At 41.8% G+C, this 24,110-nt stretch overlaps 3 protein-coding genes across 4 annotated transcripts in view; 1 reads left to right on the top strand and 2 right to left on the bottom strand.

The window, feature by feature from the left end:
- Positions 1-250: 250 nt before the first annotated feature.
- On the bottom strand, positions 251-11,647 carry LOC109632852 (sodium- and chloride-dependent betaine transporter-like). The gene is made up of 16 exons (XM_020092345.2): positions 11,582-11,647; positions 11,089-11,289; positions 10,061-10,195; positions 9,299-9,439; positions 8,969-9,086; positions 8,557-8,610; positions 7,748-7,874; positions 6,220-6,354; positions 4,260-4,363; positions 4,044-4,168; positions 3,210-3,322; positions 2,993-3,130; positions 2,640-2,742; positions 1,961-2,061; positions 1,440-1,586; positions 251-1,334 (listed from the first exon to the last, which is right to left on the bottom strand). Exons 2-16 carry the CDS (start codon positions 11,276-11,278, stop codon positions 1,167-1,169), a joined length of 1,899 nt encoding a protein of 632 aa, XP_019947904.2. The 5' UTR covers positions 11,279-11,289; positions 11,582-11,647; the 3' UTR covers positions 251-1,166.
- Positions 11,648-11,838: 191 nt separating this feature from the next.
- LOC109632853 (protein mono-ADP-ribosyltransferase PARP11) lies at positions 11,839-17,298 on the top strand. Of its 2 annotated transcripts, none has more exons than XM_020092346.2 (8): positions 11,839-12,159; positions 12,286-12,410; positions 13,622-13,742; positions 13,951-14,026; positions 14,374-14,446; positions 14,703-14,830; positions 15,472-15,623; positions 15,721-17,298. In XM_020092346.2, exons 1-8 carry the CDS (start codon positions 12,117-12,119, stop codon positions 16,035-16,037), a joined length of 1,035 nt encoding a protein of 344 aa, XP_019947905.1. In that variant the 5' UTR covers positions 11,839-12,116; the 3' UTR covers positions 16,038-17,298. The 2 variants fall into 2 exon arrangements, with proteins under 2 accessions (XP_019947905.1, XP_019947907.1); XM_020092348.2 differs by having other exon boundaries at positions 11,842-12,017.
- A 1,886-nt stretch (positions 17,299-19,184) lies between these two features.
- The window catches only part of tmtc2a (transmembrane O-mannosyltransferase targeting cadherins 2a), a 52,041-nt gene continuing 47,115 nt past the window's right edge, over positions 19,185-24,110 (bottom strand). Inside the window, exons 11-12 of the mRNA XM_020092097.2 lie at positions 23,977-24,040; positions 19,185-20,929 (exon numbers count right to left, since the gene is read on the bottom strand). Coding sequence (XP_019947656.2) covers positions 20,732-20,929; positions 23,977-24,040 — 262 coding nt within the window. The 3' untranslated portion in view covers positions 19,185-20,731. The remainder of the gene's footprint in view (positions 20,930-23,976; positions 24,041-24,110) is intronic.

The following is a 24,110-nucleotide window of genomic DNA, read 5'->3' as shown; positions in this document are numbered from 1 at the left end:
CGTCATGTTTGCCAACCACACATATTCCACAACATCACATTTACAGCTCATTTATCTCTTCACATTCATGCATGATTTATATCAATATTATATCTTTTTGCCAAAAAGAAAATAGGGAGCCCTCTGGATATTTTGTGGTTTTACAGCCAGAAGACAGGAAACACGAGATCCAGTCACTGAACTGGACCATTATTGATCGTTGATCCTCAGTGTTCAGAAATCAATATGACAGAGTCACACTGCACCAGGATATTTAACAAACTGATATTTAATGAGTTCATCACCATCTGCACACAGACAAGGAAGTGAAGATTTTACGCTCATTATCAAAATATCATGGTCGCGTACAAAAGAGATGCAAAAGTTCGTGAACAGCTTTGTTCACGTCATCACTCACAATACTTCAAATCAGACACCAGCACCACAAACCTGCAGATTCACAGAGAGAAGAGTTGTTTTATCTGCTTTGATTTGATTTTTTTAAAAAGTTAAACGTACTCACTAATGTGATGCATGAGGTTATCAGTGGTTAAGAAATCAGGGAGGGTGGAGTTAAAGAAAATCAACACAAAGTCCACTCTATAGTGAGTTCACTATATTGTGGTGCTGTCCAAATGTTTAGTGACATTTTGAATAGCCTACACAGTGGAGTGGTCCTGCAACAATGATGTGCAGAGAAAATTTGGTGTTTGAAAGAGTCTTGGGTTTTTTTCTTGTATCGATGAGCTCATGATATTTTCCTCTACAAATAAGCTCCTATATGAGGAGGAGGGGTTAGTGAATGAGTGGAGAATTTATGTCACGTCCTGTTGCTCCACCCCTCACGCTTCTGAGGGGAGAATCTCCTGCAGCGTTGTTCATGTGTGAAACATTCAGACATGGTGGCGTCAAGTCTCCGAAACAAGTATTGTCATAAACAATGATTGTCAGAAACAATGATTTCTACAGTTAATAGGAGGTTTAGTATGAATAGAGCGTATAGGATTATAAATGGAGTAATTAGGTTTTTTTTTTTTTTTACACTTTTATGTACCTGTCTTAAATGTATGTTTTTGGTCTTTTACAAATCAATACTCATCATTATCCTGTCACATATTGGTAAAAGTCATCAATACCAGCTATGCACAATCGCTTCCTGCAAGGTCTACAAGCGCCATCAACAACCATCAAACCCCACTGGGCTCCTCCATCATTATCTTCTCGTGTCTTTCGGCCGCGGTCCTGAAGGGCTGCCCCTGTGCCTTGAGGATGACACATTTACACAGCGTGAGCAAAGGCTTGTGAGGCCGCAGCTGACGCAGGTCGCTGGATGAAGAGATCATGTTTTGGGGGTTCTGGTTAAAAAAAAAAAAAAAAAATGGAGGAAAAACTCAATTTTAATAACCTCATCAAAAACACACAGATCACACAATAACAGTACGAGCTTATAATTCACTTACCCTCCACAGTGCCACCAAAATGAACAGTGGGATGCACATCAGCGGAATGACCAGAATTATAGCGCCGATGGTGGCGCCCATAGGTTCGAGATTGTAACCATACACAGACAAAGAGTATCTATTTGCCAGTCTACACAGCAGCAAGATCTGGTGGACAGAAAATAGTCCTGTTAGAAGGTTTAGCTTTAAAGAAACAAGTGTGGTCTGCTTTGTAGAGTGAGACAAACATTGGTCCTGCAACTTGCAACAGTCAGATGCAGATTCGCAGGTATAACTTTTCCAGTGACACACGTGGATATGATGTTTATCGTCACAATATATATTGTTTCTGTGGTTTGACGTAAAAAAACAGAAGTTTAACTGACTTGGGTTTTTTTTTTTTTACACGTGAAACTCCAGAACCAAGGTTCATGTCTTTATTACATTGTTTACATTTGGTTTCACATTGTAATTCAAGGAGCAGACTTTTGTATGACATGTGCGTCCTGTTTTTTTCACCTATGTGGGCCGTGTCCACTCACCACAGAGAGGAGCGGCGTGATGAACATCCAGCAGTACTTGATCACGGGGTTTGGTGGATACCCGATCATGTCCTCAATGTTGTCGTAGAAACGGTCCGCTCCTGCATCTCAGCAATGGATGGGAGGTGTTCATCAATAAAAAGGGAACAAAATTGTTGTTTTCACAGGGAATATAATTCAATGAGAAGGGGAAGCAGGTTTTCCTAACAACCTCAAACTACTGCCAACCTGTTTACATATGTTTAGTAGATCAGTAATTAATTAAAAAAACAAATCCAGACACATTTATAGAGAGCACAAACATATTCATTAAATATTGTGAAAAGGAAATAATGATAAAAGAAAAAAAAAAAAGCAAAGATCCACATGCAGAGAAAGTGCTGATGCAGGCTTAGACCAGCAGGTAGAGCACTCGTCACAGCCCTGAATGAAGATGGACAGTGGCATATTTTACATTGAAATGTTTCCTATTATTCCCATGTACCATGTATACACAGGATTGTGTTTTACCATTCCCACCGCCAGGAATATTAATTGAAAATTCAACAATTAATTTCAATTAAGCATTTTACATTTTCAGTTTACCGTGCCTATGGAGACTAAAAGAAAAAATTCGATTTCAGATAGAAGTTATTTCTTTTTTTGAAATAACCTTTTTTTAGCCGATGATATGACTTACCGTACACCCAGCCGATGATGATGGTCTCCAAACAGGAAATGAAAAGGAAAATGATCTCACTGGTTCCATACTGGTCAACCAAATGAAAGGCGATTATCCCTCCCTGAAGCACGAGCAGGAAAGAAAAATATGTTAAAAACTCAAAACGTCATAGCAGGTGCATCACGGCATCACCGTCCGAACAATAACTGTTCGTCTCCTGCAGTTTCCAGCAGGGTTGCCAGATCTGCGGTTTGGTTTAAGGCTACAATGTCGATCCTGTATCATGTGTTTCTTCGAGGTCGGGTTTGGGCTCCCCAGGTCCCTTTTAGCTGGGGCCCCTGAAAGTCCCTTTAAATGCTCCTGTTTCCTACCTCAGTGATGAACGTCAGCCCCAGTAGGAAGCAAACCACAGCAATGACCAGGACCAGGATCTCCCTCGCTCCAGGCCTCCTCAGGTGACGTGGGAACATGTCTGTGATGGATGTGGCCAGACTCTCCACCAACATAAACTGTGAGCACAGACCCTCATGATTAGATTTTTGTAACTATGATACAGAGATGCTGTATTTTGTATGACGCATTACAGACATGAGTGTCGACACCCAGGAGGAGGACCGTGAGGAAGAAGAGCACAGTCCAGAAAGTTGAGCCGGGCAGCATCGACAGAGCCAACGGAAAGGATATGAAGATCAAGGTGGGACCTGTGAAAGCAAAAATTAAATAATGTCCAATTCTTTAGAATGAGCTGTGAAAAATGAGCTCTGGAAAATGTCAAGACAATTGGGTCCCGACATCCTCCTCTCACGTATGAGGAAGACATCAGGAGATTCTCCGAGTCAGACCTGTTCACAACAGGAAAACATCTGAAACATTCTGGTGAATTCAAACTTGACCCAACCCATCTCTCTCTGTCCTGCCGTAAATACAGTTTGTCTACATGTAGAAAAAGATGCAGGTAATAATTTGTCTCAGCTGCTATTGGCCATATTACTCATGATTTTAACTGATTTAATGTTTTTCTATATTGTACTTATTGTCTCCATCTCTCTTTCAGCTGAAGTTTGTGTGGATCGTTTCTGGACTAAAGATATCCTTGATCCTAAATTGTACAGCTTATAGTTGATGAATGTATAGAAAAAAAAAAAATATATATATATATATATATATATATATATATATATATATATATATATATATATATATATATATATATATATAAAAGAAAACGTCATAGAAAGTCGACATCATTTTCAATGCCTGTGAAAATCCTTTGGCACAGCGACTGAAGTGAAACACCTTTTTAGCTGTTTCTAAATACAAGATGCCATCTTGTGGACAGTGGAGGTAGTTGGCACCACTGCCAGCTTTCCAATGCATGGTGATAAACACAGCAACTGTTTTAGGATTGCAGCGTTAACTCACCTGCATTGACAATCTCCTCTAGCGGAACATTCTGCGTATGAGATATGAATCCCAACACTGAGAACACAATGAAACCTGCAAAGATGCTAGTCGCACAGGTCACACAGCACAGCACCATGCAATCCCTGCAACAGAAAAGACAAGTCTGAGTTTTCAGAAAGCAGCACTGATGCAAGATGGCGAATGTGATGACGTGCATGAATAAGCATCCCCAACCTGTAGCAGTTGCGGTTGTATTTGTTGTAGCTTCCCAGAGTGGTCAGCACCCCGTGACACGTGGCGCAGGAGTACATCACACACATTCCTGCATCCTCCCATGCCTGGAGAAGCCATGAGATTCGAATCACACTGTCACACATGACAACTCTTTATATGCTCTAATCAGTTCATCTCCAAGTGGATGTTCAAACCAAATTTGCAGAAATTCCCTCAAGGTGACCTTGAGATATTGTGTTCATGACAGACAGACAATCCGACGACATAATGGCTCTTGCCACTGACTGTTAGCTGAGGCATAAACATTTTTTTAAGGAAATTGTAGAGATAAGAGAGAGAACATCCAACAGAAAATACAACTCATCACAATTAAACAGAACTCAGTGTTAACAACTACAGTATGTATGTGCATCACATTTATATTTTTACATTCAAGTCTGTGGGTGTAGCTGCATTGTTTACACGACTGTCTGTCTTCAGGCCCTCGTCCTGACAGCATCTGGATAACATTAGGGGCACCACAGTGCTGAGAGTCTTTCCTGCCATATGAGACGGTACACTTCCCACTACACAACACACAGCTCCCCCTGCAACGGGTCTGAGTCAGTCCCAGCCTCGGGTCAGGGATGGACGCCTCAGTCTGAGGTGAAGGACCTTCCCTTCTGACACTGGACAAAGAGGAAACTGTTGCGCCCTTAGGAGCATGCGGTTTATTTCGAAGTCTTGGTTGGCTGCTCTGCATATTCACACATGGACAACAGCCGACACATTCACACATGACACAGACCACAGATGTAGGCCAGAGCTCCATTATGATTTCCTCTGCAGCTCAAGAGAAAAACAGATGCCTGCACACTAAACTCGAGCATGCTATTAGAAACAGATCTGCTTTTTAAGACCATCTCACATTGTGCAACTCTTCTCTCTGACATATAACTCCTTTCACCTGCTTTCAACATTCAACAATAATGAGTTGTTCCCTTTGCTTGCTTCCAAGGTTACAGAATAAGATTCTCACGATAGTTCAGAGTTTTATGAAAAGCTGTTTTTCTGGATCGCCTGATAAGCGCAGCCACAGCTCGTCTTCTGACCGCAATTGCATTCAAAATAAAAAGGAATCCAATAAAGTGTCTGGGAAAGAAACTGCAACAGTAAAAATATTCTTTGAGAAATAATCTCATTTATTTCATGCACACACTTCCTACAGGAATCCTTCTATAAACATGTGTGTGCATGTACGCAAACGTGGCTGCGTGGGAAGAGGAAATGACCCCCCGCCTGCCACCCAAAGACAAAATTCTGCAGGGTTAACCCTCTGATGATAGTGTTTCACCCCAGAAGCTGACAGTTGTGTTGTGAGAAAAAGAGGCAGAGAGAAGCAGGCAGGATGGGGGGGGGGGCTGCGGATGGCTTTGACGATCCATTTTGTGGGAGAAAGACCCTCCCCCCTTCTTAAGCTGTTGTTGCAAGCAGCATTCCAACTAGTCTAGAATCCACCCTGTTCTTTTTAAAGAATGTAATGCCATGTGTGCTTTTATGTAAAAAAGGTTCAAACATTTGCAGCAATGGTAAATTACCAACTTCAGTTTCAGCTTCAATCTCGTTATGCTGACTCATTTTAGTGTCTCTTTAGTCGTAACAAACACTAACATGTTAATGTCCTCAAAATAACCATAAACTGGCAAAAGTCCAAACTATAGAACTAAATATCGGTATTTGGCGCCTGAATATAGATAATCGTAAATTGCTATAAGGGTATTTTGTCCCACCCTGAGTGATGGTGTTTATGTCTCACTGAGAGAGGGCCTCAGTTTGCTTTTATTGTTAAGTCCCCGAGAGATGAGCAGTGAGCCGAGAGACCATGTTCTGGTTGGTTGTGAGGACAGTGCTCATGAGAGGCAATGACACAGCCAACACTTTATTTTAGAGCCACGTGCTGAATTTTAAAAAGTAATCTTACACTTGAGTCAGCGAGCCTGCTGAAATTTGGGTAGAGGTAGTAGTACAGGCCCTGCTGGGCTCCTGGGAGCGTCACTCCACGGAAGAAGAGGATGAGCAGCAGCAGGTAGGGGAAGGTAGCTGTGAAGTAGACCACCTATAAAACACACAATAACACAGGTTGTTGGTTTCATATGCATTGACAGTGCATGTTACTTTGTAAAGCTTTACTAGTCACACCAAATTTAGCATTCAGGTTTCACACTTTTTGCTCAGGTTTTGGTCTCCACCCTCTCAATCCTGACTAGATATCTGTCTCTTTTGCTGCCCACACTCTACTACACTAGTTAGCTGGTCGCTAACTTTGTCCATGTGCAATTTAGTGTCGGCACATTGTGTAAACTGGGTTTAACTCACTTGATTTTTAAATGAAATCAAAAATAAATCCTGAATAGCAGTAAATATACCAAAACAAACAAAACAAGTGAAAGATGCTATAACATTTTAGAATCAAAACCAGATGACGATTCTACATCTTATGAAGTAGATTTGTTTTATATATACTGTATTTAAACAAGAAATAGATAAACAATACAGTGAAAATAAATGATCACTGATCAAGTCCCCTTCAGTAAATCTATACCAATCCAAAAACAAAAAGAGCTACCGGCAGCTAACATGAGGTCTATGCAACTGCCAACGCAGCATCAATCAGCGTTTTCAAATGGTGAGTTGTTTTCAGTTCCTTCAAATACAACACACGCAGCAATTTCACTTTAAGAACCACTTTATTTCTCCTTTTTGAGTGCACACAAGTGAATCAAGTTCAGTGGCTTGTTCAAAGCAATAGATCAGCAACTTTCCTGTCAGTGTCCGACATCTTCCTGGCAACCTGGCAAAAGGCCTGCCTGTGGAGTCACATCACCCTATGTAGATGAGGCTGATTGGACTGTACCACTATACAACAGCCAGAGGGGTGTTCTCAGGACCCCAATTCATCCATGCCTCTTCTTTCAAGCAGAATCCCCCTGCAATTTATTATGTACTGGCCAGCATGGTATAACTGTGCATTCAGGTGCTCCTCACAAAGTCCCATTTCCTGAGTTGTGAAGTTCGGACTTTGGTGTGTTCAGAATGTCAAAGTGTGGAAACAAATTTGACGCTGTAAATAAAATGAGTCATTTTTATGTTTTTAATGGATTTAAACAACACCAAAACAGCCTCTTCCAGTATTTGCAATAACAAAGCAGAGAAAAAGGATCAGGTGTGAAGAAATAATTCTAAATTAACTCATAGTAACGTCTGGTTTGGCTCAAAATTCTGGTGTTGGTCACTCATGAGAGATGCAGTTTGGAAATGACAGAAGTGTAACATTTGGCAAGTTCACATTAAAAGCTATAGCAGCGAATTGGGAACTTTGTGAATTGAGGGGCGTTCATGTGAATTTTTAAATTATTATTATATATATTACATGTTCTACTTTCACTTGCTCTCCAAGTGTTATTCCTTCCCATGATCCTTCACATCCTGTATGTTAAAAAGCTACTCACCTTTCCAATGGATTTGATTCCCTTCCATACACAGAAGTAACACATGACCCAGGCCAGCAGGAGACAGAGAGCCAGGTCCCAGTGCACTTCACCCAAGAGCTTGTCAGACACTCTTAACAAACGATGCCTGTCGATGACACCGGAAACAAATGAATACACAACACACAAAGATGTTATAATCGCTCTAATCGTTTGTCTTGGATGGTTTCAATTTATATTGAAAAAGGCTGCAAGGAGAAGAGCACACATTATTCTTGTCATGTGGAGCAATAGTATGTCAGGATTGATTCACAGTATCTGTTCTCACGCTAAATCACAAGATTAACATGTGGAGAGAAGCAGATGTGTTTTGAAATGTCTAAAGATGAGGGGGAGCGAACTATGGTGCAAAAAAATTGAGTTTTGACATTTCCCAGTCTTTCACATGTGAAGAATGCAGCAGGATTTCGTTGTCTTGATCCACGCCTGTGCAAGTACACCGCATTTTGCAGATGTTTTACGAGAGGGCTAAGTTACAGTAAATGACAATTTTCAGGAGAATTCAACCATCTGAGAGCAGCCAAAGTTGTGTTGTATTTACATTTAGAGCATTTAAACTGCTTTGTTTTCCCTGCTGTGTTTGGGTGGCTCAATCATTTACATCACACCCACTCAGCAGCCCAGGAGTAAAAATGGCCTCTCAGTATCAGAGAACCATGAGGAGCTAATAGCTGAAGAATGTTTGGCCTAAAGAGAAGCTCACTAAAGGGGGAGATTTTACTGTTGTGTTCTCATGTTAGAAGAAGTAAAGTCACCGGCGTCTCTCTCACCTCCAGAACTCCTCTTCTGATGAACTGTCCGGCTGTGACAGGTCCGTTACATTGCTGGAAAAGTAAAACATTACACACAGTTATGTCAAGTGAGTTGAAATCACAGTAATAATAACAGTACTTTCTGAAAGGCTAAACACTATTCAGGTTCTTCTACATTGCAGTCTTTCTAAACAATATCACACAGAAATGCAATCAACGATGTCTAATGAGATGTGATTTTCATCATTATTTAAATATATATATATATTTATTTATTTTTCCGACCGTACATATAAAGATAGATGATGTGACATATTGCCTCTGGTGGCTGGTGGCAGTATAGGTTCCCTCCTCCATGTGAGTGGATGGGACATGTACTGAACTAAAAAGACTGGGCCACAAACAGCTCAATGGTTAAGATGCAACTTACAAGTACTGGACGGACTCAAAGTCTTCAGGCAAGGTGATGTTGTTTAGGAACGACCAGTTGGTGTTGGAGGAAAACAGGTGGGAGTTGTCCAACATGTTGACTCGACTATGACATAACTCTACAATGGCAGAGGAGAGAGAGAGAGAGAGATCACAGGCAGGCGAATGGTGCGTATGTCAAAACACTAAAATATGTTGGAGGTTTTATTGTGCATTTCCTCCGAGGTCTGCAACAAAGGGAGCTTTAGTGTGTATGTGTGTTGAATTCCATGCTGCTGATCAAATACAGATGTGCATAAAAAGCCAGCATGTGTTGTTGATGGCGTCCTACCAGTGTTCCACCAGTTGTCACAAGTAGACCAGGGCAGGGGGCTTTTGAAGGAGTTAATCATGTAGAAGATATTCCAGGCCAAAATGATGATGAAGAAGGTGCTCAGATAAAACGTGGCCACTTGGGACGCCATCCCCACTCCTGCAGTACACAATGGGTTTTCAAGCAGTTAGTGAAAGCCTCTGTGGCGGCCGTCTTCTGCCGTGTAATGCAACACTCACAGCTCCGCAGGGCTGGTTTGGATCCCAGCTCTCCAACACTGGTGCATACATGTGTTCTCCGGTTCACTTGGGTTTAGTGTGAACAATAAACCAAAAGTGTGCACAATCAATGAAATGTCCCCTTACACTTACTATTAGTGAATCCTCTGCCCTACACAACTCAGCCTGTTTGAAATGTCCAGTAGATAAATGGGGTCACAAGCTTGACGGAGGATGTACAAGTCAGCTATTGTTGAGAGTGGAGCGCTGCTGAACTCCTGCAGAGGTAGTAAAACCAGACCACTGAAGAAACTCAAAGACAGGCTTCTACACTTTCCTCAGAAAACAGCTCAACAAGGTTAAAATGCTTATACAACTGTTACCTCTATATTGTTGGTGGAAAGTAAGAAGTAATCTCTTGTTATTTACATGATTTGAGAGCGTGCGAGGCTGCAAACAGCTTCGAAACCAATTATGCAAACAATGAAAAACATCCATTTCCTGTTCTATCAATAGACTAATTGTGTAATTCTCCAAAAATGCGTCGAAGCCTTGTTTTTACCCTCGAACATGGGACATATCTTCCTCCAGGCAGTGACTGCACCCTCGCTGGTGTACTGGCCCAACGCAATCTCCAGGAAGAGGAGAGGGGCGCCGAAGAAGAGGAAGAGCACAAAGTATGGGATGAGAAAAACAACTGGAAGGAGACAAAAGATGAAGAAGTCTCAGACCGAAGTGGTGTGAGGAGGAGGTTCGACAAACACCGGCATTCAATAATCACACATTATGTAGCAATTCCTGTCCATGTTATAGAAGAGTAGGGAATGGTTGGAATATCAGATACATCCGCATTGAATGGAGTTACAGTCATATTATATTATTCGCAATATCCTGTTTGTCTATTTGTTTGTTAGTTAGTTTGCAGGATTGCGCAAAAACCTCTGAACAGATTCTGGACAGAAAGGACATGAAACAAAAAAGAAAATCATTACATTTTGGGTGAATCCGGGAAAGATCGAGAATTTTTTTGGTCATTTTCACTGAGAATCATTGAGAATGGGATTCATTCATGGATCTTGATAAGAAAAAAAAACTAAACTCAGGCATGTTTAGGGGACGGATATCTATGCATGTGTACAATATGGTGCAGCTTAACTGAATTTAAGGGGAATGTTGGGCCTTGAGGGAGATATGTGCTCTACTGAGAGTTCTAGTTGTGGTTTTGAGTGACTTGATTTAAGACTTTTGGTGTCTTCTGTCAAATTATGGCAAGATAAAACATTTCATAGCAGTTGATATTGTTAACTATATCAAGGGTCCTTCCTTGGGAAACGCCCCACCCCTCCACTACATTTCATTGAAATTAGTGTTGTAGTTTTTGCGTAATCCTGTATCACAATCAAACAAATCAACAATCAAGCGGACAGAAGTGAAAACAGGTATGTGTTGTACCTCCTCACTGAACACATTGCATGAGCATTACTTCCATATATATACAGTGAACTTATGTTATGTTGCTGTTGATGAAAACTATATTGCGATAATTATTGTTGTCAAATTGCATGTTATATATGCAAAGCCGACTCTCACCTCCTCCGTGCCTGAAACACAAATAAGGAAATAGCCACAAGTTCCCAAAGCCAATGATTCCCCCAGTCGTGGAGAGTAGGAATTCCTTGTTGTCGGCCCACTTCCCCCTCGGCTGAGCCCCCTCTTCACGCGCTCCCTCATCTGGCCCCACTGTTGCAGCACTCGGTCCTCTGGCTTTTTCCTCGGTCATGGTCTCTCACTCTGTTGCATGGACACATAATAAACACTGGAGTGATTTGCAAGCCAGGTCTCCCATGCTCTATGCAGCTCTCTTATACTCGTGCACTTTTGCAGATATGGAACAAAAGCGTTTATGATGGTGCTTATAATTGTCACAGCAGTTCACACTACATGGAGTCTGGTTGAATCAGCTCCAGAAGAAAGAGGCTGTGACAGAACCAACCAAACTGCAACATGTAATCCACTGCTCATAAATTGAAAGACATTCACACAAACATGTCTAGCCTCTGAAACAAAGATTAGAAGGACTCACCCTTGCAGCCTGCAGCGTGCTTTCTCAATCAAGTTCTTTGACTGAGGGAACTTTGAAAAAAGAAAAGAAAAGATTTGTAAAGAGGGAGTGTCCACACACACACACACACACACACACACACACACACACACACACTCACACACTCACACACACACACACACACACACACTCACACACACACACACACACACACACACACACACACACACACACACGGTCCTCATCACGCAGTAACGTCACATTGACGCATTGACGTTAGTGCGTGACGAAGCAGGAAGTAAAAGTAAACAACGGATAGGAAGTGAAAATGTCAGGCAGCGTCAGTCATCCTCTCTCCTCCCGAGTCTGTGGCTTCTCTGGTGCTTTGTTAGAAAATGCCTGAAGGCTTCACCCCCCGATAAGGACAGGGACCCAGCAGGAGGCCGGCGGGACCCCGGTAAGACACCTGTGGAGCCGGGGAGAGTCTGGCTGCGGCTGCCGCTAATGATAAGCTAGCTGGATGTGATCAGTTCCCTGGTTTTGTTTACTGGGTGAAATGTCCTCACGGCCATGGCTTAAAAACTTCACCCTGACATTAGGTGTGTGCGACGAATAAAATCACCCCCTCTCCCTCCCTCCCCCACCTGTCCCCGGTCCTCACACCTGCTCAAACTTCGGCTGCACGTTCAGACTAAAGAGTTTGTTCTGTCCTCCTGTTGTTTCAGATGTAGCCATGTTAGCCATCAGGGCGTCAGAGGAGGAGTCCGCCGAGATGGAGGAGATGGACACCTCGGAGCCCAACTGGTGCTGGTTCTACCTGGCGGAGTGTGGAGTGTGGCACATGTTCGAGGTACCTCACGGGACAGGAGGACAATTCTAGGACACATAGAGAGATTACACGTGAAAACAAGAAAGAACACAACAATGTCGTCAGTGCAATATGTTCTCAATTTGCCCTTTTAGTTTCTGTCCACACCAAACTCTGTGATTACTCATGCAATAACTGTGATAGTGTTATATTCATATTTCTTTATTAGAGTCATGTTCCTACCTTTACATTTAGTCTCTTGTTCTTTGCTCTATGTGCAGTGCCCTTGACAAGCAGCCGTAACACAATAATTTATCTATCAATATCCACGGAAAGATAAAAAATCTGAGTTGTATACTAACCTGAGAAAGTAAGAGTAGTGTGTATGACTGTAAAAAAAACAGTGAACAGGATAACGGCTGTGAAATCTGATTGTAAAAACGCATTTAAATGAAAGATCCAAGTGATCAAAGTGCATTGAGGGTCTGAGGGTCAGTCTGACTCCACTGTGTGTACTGCCCCTCCCTCTGACACACATCAACCGTTGTGCGTCTCCTGTCTCCCATCAGCAGAGCAATTGATTAGATGATCAGAAAACCACTCTGCTAATCTCATCATGTGTAAGAATCTTGGGTGTCACTCTTGAAAATGACCTCATCTGAGATAAGCATGACATCACAATTGTCCAGTCGTGTTTTCTGCAGCTCGGGAACGTTTTGGAGGATCAGTTTTTACCCAGAAGGAACCTTGAGATCGTCATTCACGTCTTCATTTGGATTATTGCAATTCTGAACCTACAGATTCTACATAAATCACAGCTTGTCCAAAAGGCAGCAGCCAGCATGTTACTCAGATTTTAGCTTATCTTCATTGGCTTCCAGTTATCTTTGAAATTGATGTTAAGTTTTTATTGTTAAATTCTAAGGCCTGTTCTGGTAAATTTCAGATGAAGTGTCCATGTAGTTCAGGATGTGGTGATTTTTGGAATATTTTATTGACACTTGGCCAAAAATAATCATTTGTTCATGACCTAAATGTAAGACTAGGACCCAAATAATAATAATTTACATTAATTGCACATAATCATATGGATTGATTTTGAAATTAGGAAGAAATGCAATTTATTGGCTTGGATAACTGAATAATGAATAATCGGAATTTTTGCCTCTCATGCATTCATTTATTTTGTCCATTCACTACATAATAAATTAAATAATCATATAATAAACTGTGTTCCTCCCTTTTCCTATCAGATTGACCCCAGTGCAGCGTGCTCTGTGACCAGTGCTCAGATTGAGCAGTGCTACAGCAGAAACCAACGCGGTGTGATGGAATTCTACACGGCCAAGTACACCTACAGACTGGACTTTTCAGGTGTGGTGATGACAGACCAACTTCTTTGCCTGACACTGCACAGTCAAAAGTAAATCTAGAGCCACTTTAATCAGACGGACAATATGCATCTTAACGTAGGTAAAAAGATAGATATAAAGATAAGTTGTGTTCGAGTTCATCCTGTCGAAGAATGAATATTATTATTATATGAGTTTCTGTCGCTAATTGTAATTAAATTCCTCACCAGTGATGCGACAGATCAATGTGACAACAGGGAAGCAGCGGCCAATTAAACGCTCCCTCCACTCTGCAACTGGCTTCAGGTAAGATTTGGTGGTTAAAGTTTAAACGTTTTGTCTTCATCCTCCATGAAAGAGAGAGACGTTTGTAGGAAGCAGGATGAGGTTGGCATGCTTGACATGAAAGGTCAGGGTTCAAACATCTTCCAACCTCAGAAATCCTTAAAATCTGACCCCAAATTCCTACGAGCTCCACAGGGAGCTTCCCTGCTGCTGACCCTCAGTTTAAGTCTCTAAAAAGCAAAGATGTCGCCACCAAAAACACACTTCACAGAATTGATTTTTCTTATATGACACTGAATAAATAACATAACACAAATACACCCAGCCCTGTTTTGTTGTAACAATCCCTCTGTCACTTCTTCTCTCAGGTTTATATGTGATAATCTTGCTTTGCCCGTCCCCTGTCACTGGGAGAGAATAAATACAGATGAGCCCTATCAGGTGAGTGAAGTAATACAAACATTATTTGTTTGATTCACAAACATTGTTGGTGATGGGTTTGTAGCTTTTACACAAACTGAGTATTTCTGTATTTAATATACAGTAGCATACAAAACCAATTAGTAACACTGCAAGTTTTGACAGGAGCTAAAACAACGTGGATATTTAGAAAAATATGTCCTACTCTGCAGTTGTTTACTGATTTTAAATTTCCAGCCAAGCTTTGACTGTTACACACTTGATTGTGTGTCCACAGCTGATCCAGCTCGGCAGAGACACATATGAGTTCAAAGAAGTCGCCAGGTTGTACGAAAGGACAATGGACCATCCAATCAAATCCATCCAGAGGATTCAGAACCTGGACCTGTGGGAGTTCTTCTGCAGGTACACAATGGTCGTATTGTTTTGAGCGTACCCCACAGTGTCCAGAGTGTTAAGCTTTGATGGACTGAAAGAGAACAATCTGTTTTGGGTCCATAAACCTTTTTCACAATCATATATGACATTCTCAGCTGCTCCACGGACACGATTCAAGTTTCTTCATCGTATGTCTGAAAATCTGCTAGTTGGTTGGCACATCATCCGCTGCACATGTCCTGGGACGCTGGCAGGTCCAGCAGCTTTCCTTGCATTGCCGCTGTGCAGTGTCCTTGTAAGTGTTCAGCTCATGGGGATGCCGTGGAAGTTCTGACCGTTTCCCTGCTGTAGTTTTCCCAGTTAAAACTTAGATCCCCTGACAGTGAGGGGTTTCTGTTACAGGCAGGTTCAATCTTTCATATTCTCGTCAGTGAGGGTCTAAATGCCTCACCACATGCACCTAAACCCATGCCAGGGCATTCTTTCCTTTTCAGAAACATTGAATTCATTTTGCTGCAACATCTGAGACATCAGTAAGTCTTTGTTCGTGGAAGTCAATCACACACGTCCCTCTTGCCCCGTGTGGCTTTAAATTACACTCATTTGTGACAAAGTGATGACCAGTGCTCTGTGCTGTGTTGTCAATACTTTGTTTCCCCCCCCCGAAGGAAGAAAACACAGTTGCGAAAAGTCAAGCGTACGCTGGATATCGAGGAGCGAATGCTGTTTCACGGCACCGGACACAGCAACATACAAGCGATATGTACGTTTAACTTTGACTGGCGGCTGACAGGAAGCCACGGCGACGTCTACGGCAAAGGTAAATACTCTGGTGTGATGTAGCATCATTGAAATAATTTAACACACTCATTTTTTGGGTCAGAATCTAACATTTTCCTCACTCGGCTCTCCTCCAGGGAGCTATTTTGCGCGGGATGCCAAATACTCCAGTAAGTTCTGTCACACTACGGGGAAGCACAACAACATCCTGCAGAGGCACGGACTCGCCCCACCGATATTTGCGAGTGAGCCGCCCTACAAGACCATGTTCCTGGCCAGAGTGCTCGTCGGAGAATACACGGTCGGCCATCCCATGTACTGCAGGCCGCCCTCCAAGGACGCCAGCTTCACCAACTTTTTCGACAGCTGCGTGGACGACATGGCCAACCCAAAGATTTATGTCATTTTCGACAGCAATCAGATTTACCCAGAGTATCTGATTGAGTTCTACTGACGCCGAACAAGAACACATGTACTTTTTATTTTGGGGCTGGATCTCAAATCATCAAAATATTTACGACACAGAGTCGGATGACGGGATGAAGCGGAAAAAGAAGCAGTTTAAAGGACGTTTGCTTTTTCTTCCAGTCGGATCCAGTGCCTGACTGGAGCATGAGTCATCTATTAAAGTGCCTTCGGGGGAAACTGCAGAGACAGTAAAGACTTTGTGTACAGTTTGTATACTGTACAGTCTAAGTTATGATGGAACTAGTGGTTAGAATGTTTCTGTGACATAAAAAAGGATGAAATACTAATTTAAGGTCAGTGTTTATGGCGATTGTTTTTTTTTTGTTTTTTTTTTATAAAACGCAGAATCTGTGCTCCGCTTGTGCAATATCTGTTGTTTAAAGTAAGAGTGGCAGCCTGATGGTTAGAGGTGACGTCCTGTCGCCGGCTACAGCCCTGTCATTCCATCCACAGTGCCACATATGAGCTTATTCATGTAGACATGATTCCAAATGACCAAACCAAAACCCACAACACGTTCCTGCTCACTCATGTAACATTGTTGTGTGTCATTCAGTGACGTCAACATCTGTGTGTCGCTAGTACAGAGTATTACGTACACATGGATATATTTTTATTTTGTTTTTATTCATAAAAACACTTCTACCTCTGATTTTTTTTTTTACCCATGCATCAGTGCACTTTCCCCCCTTTCCATGAAAGGTTTTTTTAATTGTGTCACAATGACATAAAGTTGTGATGTCATGCACACTCGTTGTCCTCTACTCTCAACAACAAGTGCCAGTGACGATTGAATTTGGTAAAAAAAAAAAAAAAAAAGACAAGTTCCCAAGATCCGTTTTCGCATAGCGTTGTGTGGCATCATCATCTTTCTTTGAGGGACGAGCAGGAAATCTTTGCACCCAGTGTAAATGTATTCAAAAAAGATATCATAGCCAGCACATGTATAGTACTCTAAAGAAAAATAACCACACAATGTAATGTTGCTTTGCTCTGTGTATTTGTTGAGAACACTGTGTGATTGTGTGAGTTGTTGAACAGCTGGAACAATAAACAGATTGTACGTTTACTGAAACAGTACGAGAACAGCAACAGCATTTCCTTATTGTGAATGCAGGAAAGTCTTCAGTCTTAACACTTAAGCCGTGTGTGTGTGTGTGTGTGAGAGAGAGTGCGTGACGCTATATGTGTGTCTGTAATTTGCACATGTTTGAACTAATAAACTTTTCAGCATTAAAGCGAAACTATTTCTATCTTCTGTGGAACGTTTTTCAGAGACGACTCAGTGTCACATGCTCGTCCTGTGTTTTGAAGCAGAAAGCTCATTTTACACTCAAGACTAGAAAAGTCCTGGTGTGTTTTAAGATTTCTGTTTACAGCACATAACGTTTCCAAACTTTAATGACACACTTTCAACACGTACAAGGACATTAAACTTCCTCCACAGCCCAATCAGCAACATTTCTGTTGCAATCAAGGCATCACTATGGTGTGTTTCTTTACTTCATGTTCATCAGTGGTGAAGAACGTAAAGGAACAAATAACTTGACAAAAATATACTCAAGTAAAAGTATCACATTAACTTTTCTACTTGAGTAAAATACAATACTTAGAAGTACTTGCTATGTGTAGCCTGTAGAAATGTATGGAGCTGCACTTCAGGTAGAAATCCAGCAGAGGTCCCTGTCGACACGTGTAACAGATGAGGAACGGTCGTTGACCCCCTGGCACTCTTCAGCTGAGGCTGGTCCACATTATGTGAGGAGGGTTTTTCACTCTAATGGCAGATTATTGTCAATATTCCTGCACAAGCCTCCTGCAGAGTGAGTCTGCAGCTCATCAGGATGTTTTCAGAAACTCGTGTCTTTACCGACATTATTATTACTTCATTCATTCAAGACATGTGCATGTTGCTGTAATGAATTCCTATGGTGAAATATAAGAGGACGCCAATATCAGTTTCTTCTAAAACGTCTCTCACTTTGCTCCACTTCACTTTGGCACAGATGATTTTCACGTGTTGTGCTTCATCTGCATTAATTCATTGTGATTGCAAATTTCTGTGTGTATACAGTATATATATATAGACCCTGTAGTGGTAGAGACAAGTGAGCTATTTTCATTTCATACCTTTATTCTTCTGCTCGACTGCAGTTCATGTATTTTTTTTATTCAACTGAATTTATGTGACAGAAAGAGAGAATTGAAATTATACCAGAGGTTTGTAAAGGCTGCAGAAAGTGCGAGAGGTGGCTGTGGCTGAGGGTTGGATTGATCGTCCTCCAACCAGAAGGTGGGTGGTTCAATCCCAGCCTTCCTCAGGTACATGCCAAAGTGTCCTTGGGCAAGATGCTGAACACAAAGTGCTGCCCATATATGCACTGTATGAATATATGGGTGAATGGCAAAAGGTGCTGTAAAGTCATCAAAACTAGAAAAGTATATATATATATATAAACCATAATGATGCAATTCTATTCTTTGCTGGTGTGAAAAGAGCAAAAACCACATTCATTTTTTCTTGCCCTCCCTCCGTCCTCGTTTTTCTTTCATCCTTGATGAGTTTGCATCCCTGACATTAGCATCCCTCCCTCCCAGATGACTCCAGCACTCTCACACATATTAGCTCATTGCACATTATGTGCATGTGAATTTTTTTTATTGCTCTGATATTGGTATTTTTATTTCAGACTGAGCTGTTTTCCAGACCCAGGCCATCATCTCTCTGTAAACTATTTCAGATGAGTTAATTGGTCCTGAGGGTGAGATGGACAGATTCAGCGATGAGTGGAGCAGATGGTGTTTAAAGTGTTTGTGCTGCTTTCTGTGCATAACAAACACAGCTTTCAATCAGTATATGTCTCAGTAGATGTATGCTGAGTTCTACTTTGAAATGTTTGAAACTGGGGCAGTGAGTTCACGATAAGTGTCAAATTTGATTTTGACTTAAATATTTACAGCTCCGAGTCTGGAGAGTTATTAGAAACTGTGATGTTTGATCAGATGATATCAACATGTGGAGCGCTGTGTGTGTGTGTGTGTGTGTGTGTGTGTGTGTGTGTGTGTGTGTGTGTTCATTCAAATTTACACATTTTCATTTGTCTCGAAATAACTTTGGATGACATCACCCCGCTGAGAGCAAAAATCACGTTTTTTATTATGGAAAAAGTTTCATTGTTCTTTACAAAACACAGCAAATTATTTCGCTACAGGTTTTCTATAATTTAACCAAATATTCACGATCATCAAAAAACTTATCAAATCATTTTAAGAGGCTCTCTCTGTGTCACAAACTCATTGTGTGACAGGAACCACAACCTGATGTCCCTGAGCAGAGAGAAAAAAAACATTTAATGATAAAAACATTTTAACGTCATGTTGTCTAGGAGGAATGAGAGAGGATGTTCTAATGTGATGGAGAAACAGCACAGTGTTGGGGCTTTTACACATAAAATAACACATATTAATAAATTAAATTCAATCACAGGAAATTAAACATCTTCATTCCACATAACAACACGTAAGTGACGACAGTTCTTTGCTTGGCACGAGAGGCGTAAAAGACTCAGTACAAGCTTTGGCACCATGGAGGAATTTTTCTTTTCATTTTTACACTCAGAAGCTTTTAAAATGCGCCTGGTGCAAAAACATCTTTAGTGACAACCGAGTGTGACCGTCTCTGAGTTCTTTGACTGTGTGTACAATAGAGCAGTGTTATTAGAGGGCAGTACCTGAAGATGTCTTAGCTCTGGCACGATTTCAATGTTAACGATTCGCTGCATTAAGAGGAAAAGTTCAAGGCTCGACCACCCTGAGAGAAATTAGTCCGAGAATTTATTTTGAAATTCTTTCATCCACCGATTTTAAATTTCACTCCTTTGATCTTGTCCGTCTCACAATTGACAGTTTAGCAAATCTTTTTTTTTCTCCCAATACCTGGTGCCTACATTACCCATATTGCACCCAGACAGCCCTGTAGGATATTCATGGCTAACATAGCCTTAAGCTGCAAGGTAAAGAGCGCGCTACAGACGTCTGGGTTTGTTTTGTTGTCTTCACAGATCACTTGAGGATTTCATTCAACTCCGTTTGAAGCCACAAAAGACTTTATACTTTTTTTCTTAAAGTACGTAGATTTCCGCAGGTAGGTACCAGGTTTCCCCAAAATCTATAACCAGACTTTGATGCGTTACAGGAGTTCCCCTTTAAGACGAACCAGCTTATGATCGTCATTCATCTGTCAGTGCCAACAACTTGAAAACCCACTCTGTGGAGATGATTTAAATACTTTTTCTACATCCTCAAATTAAGTGCTCGAAAACAGACCCAAGATTTTAATAATCGTGGAAGAAGAAGAATCAGCTCATGTTTGATCTCAAGGTATTTTTCTTTTTTGGACTTTGCAATCATTTGAGTTCATTATTTAATTTGACAAATAAGCATCACATTATAAAATTTTGTACAAAAGAGGACATTAGTTTTAGTAGTTTGAACCGACACACGTTGTCAGGAAGAGCCTGCCCCTTGAATTCCAAAAAACTCTACGCTTCATACAGACGTCACATCCCATGAATCATGTCCTTCCCAAGCTCCAGGTCTTTTCTACATCCCGTCCGGCTTCAGTCTCTGCAGGACACTATACTTCATTATTTAGGAGACAGTGCAGCAGATCTCTCAAGTTCATAGGTCGCTCTTCTGCGTCCCGAGCTTAGTCCTCAGCCCCTGCCTGTCCATGATGTTCCACAGCTTGCGCAGGTTGGACTGGGTGATGATGTCATCAGGTTTGAGCTGGAGCGCACGCAGGTAGTTGGCCTCTGCGTCAGGAAGTTTGCCGTTTAGGTGGAGGATGGCGCCGAGGTTCATCAGAGCGGCCGGGTACTAAAAGAGAAGGAGACACAGTGGTGAATGAAGGAGATGAGGTGTTTTGTGGCAATGGAAACTATTCTAAACCGTATCTAGGAATTCTGATTCGCTTTTTCTGCAGCGTTTCTCACAAAATGTATAGTTTCCTTTCAGTCTAGCTCTGAATGTTTTTGTTTTACTTCGCCTCCTATTGGTTACCTTTAACTCTTGTTGTTATTGTGTTAATGTTATTATTATCACTACATATGTGAATTTTATCTTGATTGAAATGTCTTCGTGGTTGGGTTAAGGAAAGGGTGAAATTTGCTGATGGCTTAGAAAATCAAATTTGCTTTAACCCCCCCCCCCCATCACAATGTCACACTGTAGTAGCAGAAATGGCTAAACGTGCGTTCTTAGACAGCTCAGCAGTGAACAAAGAGGAAGCTACAGATTGTGTGTGGGTGAGTGTTATCGATATGAATAAACATTTCGAGGTGTGTTCCTCTTTAATAAAAATACCATCTGGCCTGGAACACTGAACCAGCAATGAAAATCTGCAAAATCCAGGTCACAGATCTGATTCCCAGTGAGCCATAACTAACAAACACACCCAAATCTCATCCCTTAAAAAAGTCATCTGCACCTCAACCCCCCCACCCCCAGGCCTGGCCTCGTTCCCAGGCCTGCGTCCTCGCATGCATGACATATGGTTAGCAACTTGGCAACTAGTTCACAGATTTCTCCGCAGAAACACGACCGTTCATCTCCTCTTAACCCTGAGAGTTCGCTCGACCGCATTCCACGTCTAAAGCAGCATTAAAAGACGGGTCTTTGGCAGCGGCTCGGGGGCTTGTTTGGAATATTTCCAGAGGAGGCTGGAGACGTAATGAATGAACGCAGTGAGAGGAGCTGCAGCACAGCGCTATCGCTCCTGCTTCTCACCTAGTGCAACAAATGACTGTATTAAGAATGTGCCTTCATCTGCTTTTATTTTTTCTTACCACTGCAGAGCTCTATGAGCGGTAGAGACACACTAAGCCAGATAAATGACGGTGCCTTCTTCTTTCTAAACAAGTGGGTGGAACATGCAATCTGGGCTGAATCTCAGTGAAGGGGATCAGGGAACGTTAGAAATGGAGCTGTGTTTACATGTGTTCTGTGTAGATAAGAAAACAGCTATAGGTGAGTCAGTCATTCATTTTCTTTGTCTCTGATTTGACAGTTTCCCTCTGAAGTCGAGTCACTCTCGCTGTGATAACACCTCACAGAGAGGAAACGGATGTAAACTCTTCATTTACAGAATGTAGAAATGCATCCTAAGCAAGTTTGTCAGAAAAAAACGTTACAAAACAAGATACCTGCATTAAATCACTGAGTTATTTCAGGGAAGAAATGGAAAATTAAGGAGCAGCCACAGTGAGCATTAGACGTTGTTTGGTTTTGAGCCCGCTCTGTTGTGGTGTTGGAACAAATTTTAAGACACCATCCTTGCTGTTGCCAAGGTAACCGCAGGTGTAGCCAAATATACCAGGGTGACGAAAATCTTGAGTTCATCACATAATCTTTTTTTCATTTACAGGACCCACAGAGTTTCAGGTATATCCTCAACAACGAGTGAACTGTTTCTATTCTGATCACAGTTCAGCAATATATGAGAGATCGACCTCTACGTGAGCGCTGTAAATAAAGCATTTCACCCTGTGTGCGGAAAATGATGCATTTTCTCGGGAGGCACATGATTATTGCTTTTCTCTGCAGCACGTATGATGTGCACTGAATCTTTCATGACCTGAAAGCTGTTGGATTTACTTGATATTTTAGAGACTTTCACTCACTAAGCAGGTGTGAGCTGGGGAGACGTTAAAGACAAGAGACTAATGATAAGAGAAGCCATCCGAGGTTCTGAATACTGGATGACGACAGAATTTTTCAAAGTAAAATATCAAGGCAGTGGTATAACCAGCACTCTTCCTTTCTAATGTCTTTCGTCAGCTTCTAGGGCTTAGACAGGATATAAAAAGACAGACAGACCTTATCTACAAAGTGCAAGACACTGATCTCCATCATGGCAACGACGTTCATAGAATAATTTCCTCTGAAGAATTTTGTCTTCAAATTAAAAACCGAGCGGAATGACAGAGCTTTTGTTTTGAAAAGTTGTGAACTTGGGTCTGAATATTTTGTCGGTTAACAGACCTCTGGTTTGACAATGAAATCTTCACTGCAGATAAACCAGGTAGGATGAACGCAAAGTTTTCTAACATGACTGTTTACAAAAAGCTCTACACACAATGTCCAGTACACAAACGATTCAAAGAGTCAATACATCGTAGTAACTGAGGAGGATTAACACAGGAGAAGCAAACAGGCAGGTTTAGAACAGGCTCTGCACTGGTCGGGTTAAAAACAGTTTGAAATCAATTTAAATGAACACAATTGGATAATTATATGTGGGGGGTGCTTGAGTTTGTCTGACAGGACTGTGGAGTTAAACCAGACAAAAATAAAACACTGCAACACAACACTAGTAACTCCAGTGCAGGGCATGCAGATGAAAATCTAAACCTCTCTCCTGACAACTGGCAACTCTGCACACCAACATGACAAATTAGCGCAGGAAGCTGCTCCTCAGCCTCGTCTGAAAACACAGAGGTTTCTGTGACTCTAAATTACCGCTCCACGACTGGTCCACGCAGCCCTTTTCCTTTCAAAATGACTGATTCGTATGAGGTAGAAATACGATACAGCGGCCCCCGACTTCCTCGGCCGCATCTGTTGACTTCCAGAGACACGGTACGGCACATACGGCTCCGTCTGTTTCGATGCGATGGTCGACATACATTCCAGATCAGACGCCGGGAAACTCTGGAGTCGTTTTTCTTCAGGATTTGCTTTTAAGCACAACGAGACACAACGACCTATGCACAGTTTCCATTTACTGTTTGCCAGGAACAACAGTGCCATGACAGTGCTACAGCATAATGTCAGGATGATGGGTAATATGCCGTGTGTTGTAAATTGAATTTATAGTGCAGGTTTCCATGAGAAATGCTAACAGGCCCACCAGCCCGGCTACTTACATCTGGTCTGAGGCTGGCAGCGCGCTCGTACTGTTTCTCTGCGGCCTCATTGAGACTCGCCTGTCTGAGGAGAGAGAAGAACAGTGGGAGAATTAACACAAACACACGATCTGCACAAATATTTCACAGTTCTC

Source organism: Paralichthys olivaceus, chromosome 23 (assembly GCF_024713975.1).
Source record: "Paralichthys olivaceus isolate ysfri-2021 chromosome 23, ASM2471397v2, whole genome shotgun sequence".
NCBI lineage: Eukaryota > Metazoa > Chordata > Actinopteri > Pleuronectiformes > Paralichthyidae > Paralichthys > Paralichthys olivaceus.
Note: the sequence above shows the minus strand (reverse complement) of the source record. Positions and strands in the feature narration are given on the sequence as shown.

What these genes read in the sequence shown, in the direction of transcription:
- LOC109632852 (XM_020092345.2), bottom strand. Translation starts at nt 11,278, where the DNA reads ATGACCGAGGAAAAAGCCAGAGGACCGAGTGCTGCAACAGTGGGGCCA. An exon ending in GAATCAAATCCATTGGAAAG is followed by an intron (nt 6,355 to 7,747) that starts GTGAGTAGCTTT and finishes TGTGTTTTATAG; the next exon opens with GTGGTCTACTTCACAGCTAC. An exon ending in GGCTGACGTTCATCACTGAG is followed by an intron (nt 2,743 to 2,992) that starts GTAGGAAACAGG and finishes CTCGTGCTTCAG; the next exon opens with GGAGGGATAATCGCCTTTCA.
- LOC109632853 (XM_020092346.2), top strand. Translation starts at nt 12,117, where the DNA reads ATGTCCTCACGGCCATGGCTTAAAAACTTCACCCTGACATTAG. An exon ending in CTACAGACTGGACTTTTCAG is followed by an intron (nt 13,743 to 13,950) that starts GTGTGGTGATGA and finishes ATTCCTCACCAG; the next exon opens with TGATGCGACAGATCAATGTG. An exon ending in ATACAGATGAGCCCTATCAG is followed by an intron (nt 14,447 to 14,702) that starts GTGAGTGAAGTA and finishes GTGTGTCCACAG; the next exon opens with CTGATCCAGCTCGGCAGAGA.